Source organism: Natator depressus, chromosome 6 (assembly GCF_965152275.1).
Source record: "Natator depressus isolate rNatDep1 chromosome 6, rNatDep2.hap1, whole genome shotgun sequence".
Classification (NCBI taxonomy): domain Eukaryota; kingdom Metazoa; phylum Chordata; order Testudines; family Cheloniidae; genus Natator; species Natator depressus.
Window position 1 is genome coordinate 14972278 of NC_134239.1, and position 13179 is coordinate 14985456.

General features: G+C 55.9%; 1 protein-coding gene and 1 long non-coding RNA gene across 2 annotated transcripts in view; one reads left to right on the plus strand and one right to left on the minus strand.

Moving 5' to 3' along the window:
• Nucleotides 1-1245: 1245 nt before the first annotated feature.
• LOC141988692 (uncharacterized) lies at nucleotides 1246-7728 on the minus strand. Its single transcript, XR_012639809.1, has 3 exons — nucleotides 7663-7728; nucleotides 2984-3551; nucleotides 1246-1904 (listed from the first exon to the last, which is right to left on the minus strand). It is a non-coding gene; the product is annotated as an uncharacterized LOC141988692 (long non-coding RNA).
• CARNS1 (carnosine synthase 1) overlaps nucleotides 6565-13179 on the plus strand; it is a 28951-nt gene continuing 22336 nt past the window's right edge. The window contains exons 1-2 of the mRNA XM_074954591.1: nucleotides 6565-6781; nucleotides 12845-12863. Of these exons, the coding sequence (XP_074810692.1) occupies nucleotides 6666-6781; nucleotides 12845-12863 (135 nt within the window). The 5' untranslated portion in view covers nucleotides 6565-6665. The remainder of the gene's footprint in view (nucleotides 6782-12844; nucleotides 12864-13179) is intronic.

A 13179-nucleotide genomic window follows, 5' to 3' on the forward strand; every position in this document is an offset into this window, starting at 1 on the left:
TTGGGCACTTAATCTGAAGAGTCCCTTCTCAATAAGCTGGCCAAATGCTTCACTGGTGCTACTTAGGGCATGGCTACACTTGCAGATGTAGAGTGCTGTGAGTTAAACCAGCCCTTGGAGACCCCAGCAGGGAAAGCGCTGCCATTTGCGGCAATTGCAGTGGCATTGGGAGCGGTGCATTATGGGCAGCTATCCCACAGAGCACCTCTTCCCATTCTGGCGCTGTGGCTTGTGGGAAGGGGGCAAGGGGGTGTGGGGCAATCTGGGTCCTGTCCCAATGCCCAGTGATGCATCGCTTTGCATCCCAGCAATCCCTTTGCTTCCGTCCAAATTTGGCGCAATCTTTCAACGTTTTTTGTGCTGCACACTCTGTCTTCCCTTTCGGTCTGTGAGATGGATCCTGAACTTGTGAGGAATATGCTGATGGGTCTCGCCAGCATGTCACGAATTGCAGTTGAGTTACTCCTTAAGCTACAAACTGACAGTGAGGAGTCCAACGATGATGTCGCCTCACGTGAGATTGCTTGTGGCATTCACGGACATGCTCACCACAGTGGAATACTGCTTCTGGGCTCGGGAAACAAGCACTGAGCGGTGGGATCACATCGTCATGCAAGTCTAGGATGACGAGCAGTGGCTGCAGAACTTCCAGATGAGGAAAGCCACTTTCATAGGACTGTGTGCTCAGCTAGCCCCCACCCTGTGGCACAAGGACACGAGATTGAGAGCTGCCCTGCCGGTGGAGAAGCGGGTGGCTATTGCAATCTGGAAGCTGGCAACTCCAGACAGCTACCGATCGGTCACTAACCAGTTTGGAGTGGGAAAGTCGACCACTGGAATTGTGTTGATGGAAGTGTACAGGGCCGTTAATCGCATCCTGCTCAGAAGAACCTTGACTCTGGGCAAAGTGCGTGACATTGTGGCCGACTTTGCACAAATGGGTTTCCCTAACTGCGGAGGGGTGATAGATGGGACGCATATTCCAATTCTGGCACCAGACCACCTAGCCTCCGAGTATATAAATCAGAAGGGGTATTTCTCTGTGGTTCTCCAGGTGCTTGTGGATCACTGTGGGCGTTTCATGGACATTAATGCAGGCTGGTCCGGAAAGGTGCATGACGCACACATTTTTTGGAACACAGGCCTGAAGATCACCGTAAGGGAAGTCGAAATGCCCATTGTGATCCTTGGAGACCCCACTTACCCTTTAATGCCGTGGCTCATGAAATCCTACACAGGAGCCTTGACAGCGGCAAGGAGCGTTGAATGTGCTTTTGGCCATTTAAAGGGCTGCTGGTGCTGTCTGTATGGGAAGCTGGACCTGGCCGATGACAGCATCCCCACGGTTATATCCGCGTGCTGTACCCTCCATAACATTTGTGAAGGGAAGGATGAAAGCTTCATTCAGGCATGGACCTTGGAATTTCAACACCTGGAGACTGAATTTGAACAGCCAGAGACCAGGGCTATTAGAGGGGCCCAGCGTGGGCTGGGTGGTGAAGCTACAAGTGTTGGAGGCAGCTGGTGGCAATAACAACCCGGATGTTGGGGAAAGTGGCTTGGCGGTGAAATGGGGGTACAAGGGAAAGAGTTTTGGGACAGGGGCTCCGGGGGGAGGGGGGCGTGAATGTGCTCTGTCTGCATTGCTACAAGCGCCTGTATCAAGTCCGCTTGGTGCTCCACGATACTTAGCAGCCACTCTGTGCTTTGGTGCCAGCTATCTGCATTCTGCTGGTGGAGACTCCTTTCAGTCTCCCGCCACTCCTGCACTTTTTGATTTTCATTAAGGGACTGCTGCATGACTTCATACAGCAGGTCCTCTTCGGTTCTTCATGGATGCTTCCTGATTCTTTGGAGTCTTTCGGCCGTTGATAACAAGGATGGCTGGGATTTCACAGTTGCATCTGTAAAGCCAAAATGCAACATTTAACAGAGGTAGCGTTGTTCACACCAGACAGAGCAATGATTCACCTGTCCTTAAAGACAAGTACAGTGTACACAATAGCAGAATTTGCCCGTCCCAAAGTGAGTGCACATAAAGCACATAAAGGAGTCCCAAAATGGTGAGTAAGCACAGGGGGTGACGGAGCAGGGAGTGGGGCGGATTGACCTCGGAATGTCACAGGGGAGTTTAACTGGGACTGTCTGCATTGGGGATGGGATAGCAGGGGGTGGCTTCACTGGAGGGACGATACCTGAGCATGTAACCTGAGCTGGGGGGGCGGGAGGTTGGGGCGAGGTGTCACCTTTTGCCTGGAAAGCTGGACAAAGGCTGGAGGAGGAGCCAGGGAGAGGCTGGTTGAGTCGGCTGGAGGGGGTTTTGAGTTGGGAGTGGCCTGGGGAAACGGAGGGAACCCCAAGGCTGGGGTCTAAGCTCCCTGCCCCCCAGAAGGACCTGTTTGAACCGACAAGCTCTGTTTGGGACTGTGTTCCTGTCGCTCAATAAACCTTCCGTTTTACTGGCTGGCTGAGAGTCAAAGTGAATCGCAGGAAGAGGAGGGTGCAGGGCCCTGACTCCCCCACACTCTGTGACACAGGGTCAAGGGGGACTGATTGTTTCATGGATGTACTGTCCTCTGGGGTTCTGTGCCTGAACACTGTCCCCACATTTTCCACAGGATGAGTTCATCCTGGAAGATATCTCGCTCCTGAAGGTGACCTGGGAAGCAAGGGAGGGTCTTCTACTACAATGTGGCTTCCACCCTGGCCCTTATGTAGCTTGCCTATGTGCAGCAATGGTCCTTCTGTCTCTCACGACACAGTGGTGCGGACACGTTAGCCTTACTGGGACAAGGAGCACAGTAGCTTGCCAAGGAACCAGCTTCTGTATGAGACCTTTGAAGAGATCACTGAGGGCAATTACCACGATGTGAGAGATCACATCAATCCCCTATTCCGCATCTAGGCATGCATGCAGCCCTAACCCTCCTCGCCTCAAGAGCCCACACCAAATAACTTCCTTCCCAAAATAAAAGCCACTTACCAGGCACCTCCTCCGCTGTTTGTTCTTCCCCAAGCACCGCCACTGCAACTGGCTATCTTCCTCATGGCTTGAAAACAGCTCCTGGCTGCATGCATCTAGGGATGCCAGGCTGTTCCCCTCCACCTCAGCACCCTTGCTCCCACTTTCCTCCTCCTGCCTTGTTGAACTCTGTGCTGCTACGGCCTCTGAGGTGTCCGTGGTGTTCTTCAGAGTAGAGGTGGGGTCGCCCCCAAGTATTGCGTCCAGCTCTTTATAGAAATGGCAGATCGTGGGGGCAGTACTGGAACAGCCGTTTGCCTCCTGCGCTCTTTGGTAGGCATTCCGCAGCTCCTTCACTTTAACCCTGCACTGCTGTGCATCTTGGTCACGGCCCCTTTCCATCATGGCCCTTGATATCTGCCCAAAGGTATCGTAATTCCTACAATTGGAGCGCAGCTGGGGTTGGACAGCTTCCTCCCCCTAAACACTGATGAGGTCCAGCACCTCGCCATTGCTCCATATTGGGGATTGCCTGGCGCGTGGAGGTATGGTCACCTTGAAATATTCGCTGAGAGCACTCCATGCCTTGCTGAGGAAACAGGAAGGGGATTTTCAAAATTCCCAGAGAATTTAAAGAGGAGGTCTGATGGTTGGTCACCTGGGGGCAGGGCAGTAGAGTTCAAAGTGATACGAGGGTGGCTAGAACAGGCATTGTGGGACACTTCTGGAGGCCGATCAGAGAGCATTAATAGACCAGGGTGTCCACACTGGCGCTGCGGCGCTCCAGCTGGGGTGCAGCAAGCGTTATACTTCTTGTGCAGGTGGAGTACCAGGGGTGCTCAAGCTGCAGAGTCCGGGCACTCTATGTGCCTTACCAGTGTGGACACCTCAGGAGTGTCCCAGGGCTGACTTAATGTACTCTAACTTGCAAGTGTAGCCAAGCCCTTGGAATCAAACACGTTGAGATACAAGTACATAGCCAAATATTCATAACTTCAAATACAAAAATGATACACACATACAGACAGCCTAATCATAACCCACAAATTACAACCTTTTCACAGACACCTTCTTGACCTCCTTTGTGCAAGATTTGGTGCAACTATAGGACCTTGGTTGCAACAATGATCTATACGGTCACAGTTCATGTCAATAACGTCACAGTCACTCAGCTAAACCACCTGCTGGTCAGAGAGCATGAAGGCCTCTTAAAAGCAGAAACCTGAGCAAAGCATCTCACCTGCCAACTTTCCAAACTACTTCTCCCTCCTGCCTAATACCAGGGTGATGGGCACCCTGCTGGACAGATGTGCGTGTACAGGGATGGATATATGGAAGCAGAAAGAGTGGGGACAGGAGGGATGGAATCAAGGACCTGCTTAAGGGGTGGATGGAAACAGAAACAGAGGGGCAGATGGAACAAACTGCTTTAGAGATAACTGAATCAGAAATGTAGGGCTGGAAGGGACCTCGAGAATTCATCTAGTCCAGCCCCCTGCGTTGGGGCAGGACCAAGTAACCCTAGACCATTCCTGACGGGTTTGTCCCACCTGTTCTTTAAAACCTCCAGTGATGAGGATTCCACAGCCTCCTTTGGTGACCTGTTCCAGAGTTGAACTACCTTTATAGTTCGAAAGTTTTTCCTAATATCTAACTTAAATCTACCCTGCTACAGATTAAGCCCATTAGTTCTTGTCCTACCTTCAGTGGACATGGAGAACGATTGATCCCCATCCTCTTTAGAACAGCCCTTAACAGATTTGAAGACTGTTGTCTGGTCCCCCTTCAGTCTTCTTTCCTCAACACTATACATGCCCAGTTTTTTTAACCTTTCCTGATAGGTCAGGTTTTCTAAACCTTTTATCATTTTTGTTGCTCTCCCCTGGCATCTCTCCAATTTGTCCACATCTTTTCCAAAGTGTGGCACCCAGAACTGGATACAGCACTCCAGCGGAGGCCTCAACAGTGTCCTACAGGAGAATAGAGGGGACAGTTACCTCCTGTCTCCTACAGACAACCTTCCTCTTAATATGCCACAGAATATTAGCCTTTTTTGCTGCATCACACTCTTGATTCATATTCAAGCTGTGATCCACTGTTACCCCCAGATCCTTTTCAGCAGCACCACCGACTAGCCAGTTATTCCCCATTTTGTAGCTGTACATCTGATTTTTCCTTCCTAAATGATGTACTTGTGTTTTTTGAGTTTCATCTTGTTGATTCTCCGATTTGTCCAGGTTGTTTTGAATTCTAATCCTGCCCTCCAAAATACTTGCAGCCCCTCCCAGCCTGGTGTCAGCTGCATGTTTTATGAGTGTGCTCTCCTCTCCGTGGATGGATGGATGGATAAGAGCAGGAATGGAAGGAGCATCTCTTATCCTTGCAGAACATCCACTGCACCTACATTTATTCCTCTGACAGCAGGAAATTCAGAGGTAAGGTAAACCCCAGCTCTGCCCCACAACCTTAACTCTGCCCCTCAACGCTGTGGCAGGAGGTAGTGGGGACATAGACTGTCAGTGTGGTGTGGCCAGGAGGACTGTCTGAGGAGATGTGCCGGTCTGGGTGGTGTGCTGTGTCCCACAGAACTGTATTCTTTCATTGGTTTGCATGCACCACAGCTGCCCTGCACTGTGTTAGGAGCAGCAGCTGGATACGCGAGAAGGGCATGGGCACCTATGGGCTCATGTGCCCCACCACTCATTTCTGGGCTGAGCTCTGGGGGCTGTGTGAGGAAAGGAGCACAATGGTCTCTTCTTGCTGCGGGCTCTGAAGTAGAGATGCCAGGGCTCAGAGCAGGTGATGGTCCAGAGGGAATCCTTAGGTCAAGGAGTGGGATCACCTGGCAGCTCTGGGGTGGCCAGTACAGTGGCTGGGGATAGCTGGGGTAACCAGTTGGTGCTCATTAAACCCAGCCTAACTGGGATTCTTTCCTTAGTGAGGACATGGTCTGTCAGTTTCTCCTGCTCTCTGCCTGTGGTCTATCCAGGCAGCACCCAGTCTCAGCTGAAGGGCAGAGTATGCCATGTCTGTGAGGGGTGAGTTAGGGGGTCACTCACAGAGGGCAGAGTTAAGGCAGGGGTGGTGTTTGTCCCATGGGGCTCCTCCAAAGCTGAACGGGGGGGGGGGCTATCAGTGACCTTGCACAGACAGTGCATGTGAAGTCATGCTGTGCAGAGGGTGACATTTTGAGCCCTGTATGGCACTGAGCAGGACGGAGCAACTGATGCCCAGCAGGCAGCATCTTGGTCTCCAGGGGGCCCCTCGCTGCCTCAGGGCCCCCTACGATTGCATGAGTTGCAAGCATCTAACGCTGCCCCCGAGCTAAGGTAGCAGGACTGGATGTTCCTTAGTCCTGCAGTGGTTTCAGCAGAGGTGGATTTGACGTTCTGGAGGGGTGCAGGGCACTGCTCGACACCTTGCCCTGTGGTGGTAAAGCTTTTGGGCAGTGTCTGCCCTGTGTTTATCGAGGATGCGGTGGCAGGGAAGGGGGCATGATGGGGGTGGGGCGTGGGCAGGTCCGGGCTGGCCTTGTGCCCCTCTTGCACACGCATTCCCTGGGACTCACTCTGCCCCCTCGCGCATTCCTTCCTTGGGACACACGCTGCAGCCCCGCACTCACAGCCCGCGCTCCGTGGCAATAGCCAGCGCGGCCCCCCGGCACACTCGCTCCCGCTCCCCAGCCGGGTGCTCCGCACTGGGCATGCCCCAGCTGGGTTTCTATATAAAGCCCGTCTGCCTTAATCCCTGGACGTTCACAGCCGCCTCTTTCCTGTCGCCAGCCAGACGCCACCGATCGGGAGCCGCCGCTGCCCGGGGGTAGGTCAGAGCCTCCGGCCCGGCCCCGGGGTGTCCGAGCACCGCACCCGGAGAGAGGCACCGGTCGGAGCCGCTTTGTCTGTGGATCGTGGTGCCCCGGCTGCTGGGCTGGGGGATGAGGGGAGCCGGGGGCGCTGAGGGGGCTGGTGGCAGCAGGGAACTGGGCTGGGGGCTGCGGGGAAGCCGAGGCTGCTGGGGGCTGCGGTCCCAGGCAGCATCCCGGCACGGGGCTGCCTGGGTCGCCTCCCCAGCCCAGCCTGTTGCGCGCGGGGCGAGACGGGCCGGCTGGAGGGGCGCAGGGCAGGCGCAGTGTCAGGGAGCGCCAGCCCGTGGCGGCGGTCGGGGCTCCTGAGCCATGCCGGCGCTGGCCCAGCCGGGAGCAGGTGCAGGGCTAGGCCGGGGCCGGCGGGAGCAGTGAGCCCCGGGACTTGCGGCCTGGCAGCTTCCCAGGTCCCCCGCTGCATCCCCAGGGGATGCCCCTCCCGCAACATCGCCACACTGACCCCAGTGGAGAATGTGGCGCGCAGCTGCGCGGGGGTCCCTGGGGCCGGTCCCCAGCGGAGCGGACATTCTGACAGGTCGGGCCGTTTCTGGGGGGTGCTGTTCTCTCTGTGCACCTCCCCTGAGACAGGTGCATGGTTAACACAGAGATCAGCACGGATTTCAATAGCGCCTTGCTGATTGACACCAGGTGGGGACAAGGCTGGTGCAACCACTAGGCGGTCGCCTAGGGCACCAAGTGGTTGCGGGCAGCCAAAAGCGCGCTCTGGGGAGGCGGTGGAGCGGAGGTGAGCTGGGGCAGGGGGGGCGGGGAGGGCCGCCTGCAGCAAGTAACGGGGGTAGGGTGGCGCCCAGGGGAACCGTTCCCCGCCCCTGCTCACCTCTGTTCCGCCTCCTCCCCTGAGCACCGCCTGGCTCTGCTTCTCTCCAGCCCAGGCTTCAGCGCCAAACAGCTGATTGGCGCCCCAAGCCTGGGAGGCGGGAGAAGCGGCGGCCTGCTCCGGGAGGAGGCGGAGCAGAGGTGAGCTGGGGCGGGGGGTTGGCGCACGCGGCTCCCCGGGCGAGGGGAGGGAGAGAGAGAGGGGGCGGCGGGGAGCTGTCGCAGGGGGGGCACCTAGGGGGCGAAACATCCTTGCACTGGCCCTAGGTGCGGATCGGCGGGTGCCCATAGGGATCTGTCGCATCCAGTCCCTGTGTTCCTTGCTTGTCTTTCGGTGGCTCTCTCTAATAACAGCACTAGAGCTGCACATAGGTGCAGATTGCATCTGTCTGAAGATGTTGGGGTAGGACAGAGGCTAGGGACAAAGTCCTGTCCCTGATTCTGTCATGAGCTCTGGACTGGCAGATCTCTTCCTCCGCCTCAGAGCTCTACCCATGAAGAGGAGATTGCAGTTGTGGGATGGGCGTGCAAACCATCACCCCGCACCTCTCAGCTCCACACACCTGTGCCTTGGCTCTGGGATTGCTGAGTCACCCCCATCTCCACTGGGCCGCTAAATGTAAAAGCATCTCTGATCCGCAGGGGCAGCCCTGGCATGAAGAGTGACCCCGACTGACCAGGGAGTGTATTAATGAGGGATTCGCTGGGAGAGCCCAGAATGGGGCTGGAAGATGCAGGCAGACAGGCCTTGGGTGGAAAACAAGTCAGTAAAGCCATGCAGCATTTTGTCATTACTCTCCTTGCCTTAAATCAATGTTACCCAGATGCTGCAAGCAGCACCCCGGGTCCAGGAAGCTGCCACAAAAGGGTCAACATTGAAAGTGTCCTCTGAGTTAACAACTCATGAAATGAGTGGGACATGATATGCCTCTCGGAGTTGCTGTCTGCAGACTCAAACTCAAACACTGCTGCATCAGTCACAGGGGTGGGTCACACAGTTTAGGGCTATTGTCTCAGACTCTGTGCGGACTCAGGTAAACACTGCTGCATCGGTCACACTGGGGGCAGTTCGCAGCTCTCAGAGCTACTGTCTCAGGCTCTGTGCAAACTCAGGCAGTTGCTGAGGTGTCATTTCTCCTTGGGCCACATTTTAGAGGCTTTCTTCCCACCCACAGCAGCTGGAGACTTCTCTATTAAATGAATTTTTGAACACTGGGGAACAATTGAGGTCTGTCATAACCCTCCCCCTGCCCCACCCACACCCCGTGCTCCTGGTTAGCTCTCTGTGCTCCCCCATAGAGTGCGCTCCTGTCCCTGAGAAACACTGCCTTAAATTATAATGTCTAAGTATTATCCCCTCTGTTGGAATTTGGGAAATCTTTATAACCCTAAAGGGCGATAGAATCACAGCCATTTCTTCCTAGCCCTTGGCATCAGGGTTTGTGATGATAAAAAAAGAGCTTGTTTTGAAGTCAAGCTTGTGGTTTCCAAAGCTGACTAATGTCTTTAGCCATCCAGCTCCCAGGGAAGCTCTCAGAATTTACGCGGCTTATTCCTGGCTTGACTTCGAACATCTCAAACTCCAATTCTAAATTGGATGCTCTTTAAAGTCAGGCGTGGGCTACAATTTGATGTCCAATGCAAATTTTCTTTACAGAACAAACAAAATGCTTTTCTAGGTCAATGTATTATTTGTATGATGGTAGCACATATGCGCTTCAACCGAGATTGGGGGCCTGTCGCATCAGGTGCTGCACATGGACGTAAAGTCACCGAGGTTGGGGCTCCGTTATCATGCCGGGCACTGCACAAACACAAAATGAGAGACAGCCCTTCCCTGCCTTGACGTGCTTACAATTGAAATAAAGGATCATTATCTCTGTGTTGCAGATGGGGAAACCAAGGCACAGCTTGCTTAAGGTCATAAAAGGGAGGCAGTAACAGAGCTGGGCATTGAACCCAGGTGTCCTGCGTCCTTACCCCTTCAGCACAAACCCGTCCTTCCCGCCAGAATAATGTGTCTTGTTTCCTATAATTAAGCTCCAGTTCCACCAGTTATGTGAGATGAATTTGTAATCCCCTGCCCTCCTACTGCCTTGCAACCCAAACACTGCAGCACAGGGAATCAGGGAGGGAAAGGGACTCTAGACAAAGGGGAAAGTGTCATTGTCCCAGCGCTGGGTGACCACAGATTGGAGGGGAGGGGGAGGGGAGCCTGCACACTTGCGCCCCGGGAGTGATTCCAGGTGGCGTTGGTGACACGGGAGCGGGGTTTATTTGTTTGTAACATGTGGGGCCAGAGCGTCAGCTGCTGCAAATGGGCACAGACTCAAGTGGAGTGATGCTGATTTTGATGCCAGCTGGGGATCTGGCTCCATTGGCTCTGGTGGACTGATGTTGATTGGCATCACACCATCACTGGCTCATGGGGCTCCGCACAAATCAAGGCTGCCCAGGACTCTGATACCAGAGCGAGAGGCACTTTAACATCCCAGCTGCTGTTGGGCAGAGCCCCAGGTGGCTTCATGGGCATGGCAAGCTGTGCCAGGGGCTGCCCAAGAGTCACCGGGTCGGGCCTCTGTCCAGCGGGGCAGGACACAACCTGCCCAGGATGCGGTGTCACTGGCCCCCCCATGGTCCACTTATCGGTGGGGCCTGCTCTCGCTTGGCTGGCAGGGCCCTCCTGGTGCTGTAGCACTTGGCGTGGGAGTGATCAGAAGTGAGGGAAAGGCACATGGCAGGGCTGAGGGTCTGCATAGGCAGAGGGGCAGAGATTGACCAACTGATGGGGATTCTCCGGAAGCTATGCAGCCCCTGTGCGGTGCCCGTCCTGCCTGCACATAGAGCCAGACTGGGAGTGCATAGAGGTAGCTGTGTGCTGGAGGGATCCTCCCAATTCCAGGCCCTGCCTCTTACTCCGATGTTGCTAAACCAGGCGGGGTTTGGGGCCGGGGCGTGCTATTCCAGCTTAGAGGTTCTCATATCCTCAGAGCAATCCCAGCTCCCGGGGTGCTTTTTCTGAAGCTCCCCTCACAGCCCTGGCCTCTCACAGGCCCCAGGGAGTAAGGATGGGGAGCCCAGGGCCTGGCTAGGGATGCCGTGTCCATCTGGCCAGGAATCCGTCCATCCACATCTTGTCCTTGCTGCACTGACTGGCTCCATGGACCCCATAGGGGAGAGGGGTAACATCCTGCCTCCCACGCCCCCCCCCCCCGAGCCCCTCCTGTCCAGTCCCACCGGGGAGGGGCTGACTCTGCCCTGCTCCTCCCTGTCCTGCTCTGCCCCCAGTGTCCCCTCAGCCCCTTCCTGGGCAGGGGCTGTCTCTGCCCCTCATTTAATTTCACATAATCCATTTTTCATCCCTTTCCCCGGTGATTGTTTTCTCGGGCGGGGAGCAAGGGAATGAGACAGACGGAGGAAGGGAGGGGGTGTCCAGTAATGAGATTCCCACCCTCCCCTGGCAAAGCTGCATGTCCCTGTTAATCCCATTGGGGATGGAAGGGTCACCTTGGGTATGCCTGTGCCCCTGTGGGAAGCTCCGGCTGTGGCTTCACCCCCTTAAACCCTCTGAGGTGTGTTATGAGCATGGCAGGGGTCCCTCACTAGGTGCTGCAATGCAGCCATCTCTAGGATGGAGCCTGGCAGCTGTGTATAGAGGGAATGCCTTACCCTGTGCTGAGGTGCAGCTGCCTCTGGGGTGGGGCCTGGTGCTGATTAATACCCCAAAGTGCCACTGCACACCTGTGCAGAAGAGGCAGTGGAGAGAGACCATCTGGGATGGATTGTGGGGGGATCGTGGAGGCAGAATGGAATTGCCCAGGACACCTCAACTTGTGTCCAAATGGGACTTTTGACCCCCCCAGGGGACAGGGCTGTAGTATATGACCAAAAGGAAGCATCTCATGGCACAGTGCCCCCTAGTGCTCCACTGGGGCATTGGGGGCTGGCACTGCCTGTGAAGGGAGAGCACCCCACTACTGCATCCCCCGCCCCGCTCTCTGAAGCAATGCACTCCAAGTGTGCCAGCTCCAGTCCAGAGCCCTGGGGGTGGTGCCTGGCGCGTGAAGGGCAGGGACAGTCTGAGAAGAGCTCCACAGTGACCAGTCAGTTGGCCCAGGAGCTACACATGACAGCTCAGCTGACCCTCACCACCAGGGACAGGAGGGAGTGAGGGGGAGAAGTTTGCCCTGGAATAGCTTTGCTGGGGAGGGCAAGGGAATGGCAGCTGCTGGAGAACAGATAAGAGAGGAGGGATGGGCTGATGGCCAAGGCTTGGGACCCCTAGGTTCTGTTGCTGGCTCAGGAAAGTGAGGGACGTGCTATAAATTCAGCCTCTTGTTCTCACGGCTCCTCCGCCCTGTCCCAAGGGAAGAGGCCGAAGCCCCAGCCCAGCCCTACTCCCATGAGGAACAATCCTGCCTTGTCAGCTGGGTATCCTCCTTGTCGGACTCCTGGGTTCTTGGGATCCTGCAGCCTGGGGATACTTGTTCTCAGCAGCATCCCAGAAGCAGGGAGCTCTGAGCTAGTGGGGCTAGGGAGAGGGGCCCTGTAGCCCCTGCTGAGCCAGCACTAGAGGTTTGGGGGAATTACCTTAACCAGCCTCTGTCCTTGGAGCTGGGAATGTCTCAGCTCTGCAGCTAGGAGGAACTGCACAATGAGCATCTGCGGCAGGACTCAGAGCTTGCCTGGGACATGAGCCCAGACAGGAGGGGACCCCCGGCCAAACCGCCCCCATCACTGACCCTCAGAGCAGGGCCAGCTCAGCTAAAACGCCCCGGGGGTCACAAAGCTCACCGCTCTGCCAATGTCCCTTAATCCTGACCCGCAGCCCCTGCTATCCCAGCCCTGGGTTCCCCATCTCACCTCAGTCCCAACCACAGCCCCCCTGCTATCCCAGCCCTGGGCTCCCCACACACAGAGCTCTTTTGGTGCCCCTCAACCTTGACTGACAGCCCCTGCTATCCCAGCAGTGCTATTCAGGTATTCAGCGGTGGGCGCAGGAGCCTGACGCTGGAACTGCCCCAGCTGTGTGGGTGCAGTTAATGCTGGAGGAGGGGTGAGCAGAGCATGCAACTGGTGCCCCCTGTGGGTGGAAGATGGGGTCACAGGCTGCTCCCCATTGCCCACGGAAACCTGCAACTGGTGCCTCTCTCTTTCTCTCTCTCTTTTTTTTTCTCTTGCAGCTTCTTTGCTGGCAGGATGGTGAGTTTGTCCCGCTGCTGTTCCCCATCCAGCCCCCTGCCCTGCCTCACGTCCCCAGGAACCACTTCCGGGCCCTCTAGTCCCAAGTGGGAGCCAGTGTCCTCGGCCCCAGGAACTTAGCAGAGGGATTTGGACTCAGGGAGGCAGGGAAGTGGGGGGTGTGGGGGGGTGTCCAGCTGGGGAGGAGGGAGGTCTGAAGCAGGCCCTGCTGTACTGGTGCTAATAAGGGGGAAAATGGTGTCCGATTCCCTCAGACACTGGGAGACTCCTGCAAATTACCATAACTGTGGGAGTCTTCTAGCCATACTGCTGGCTG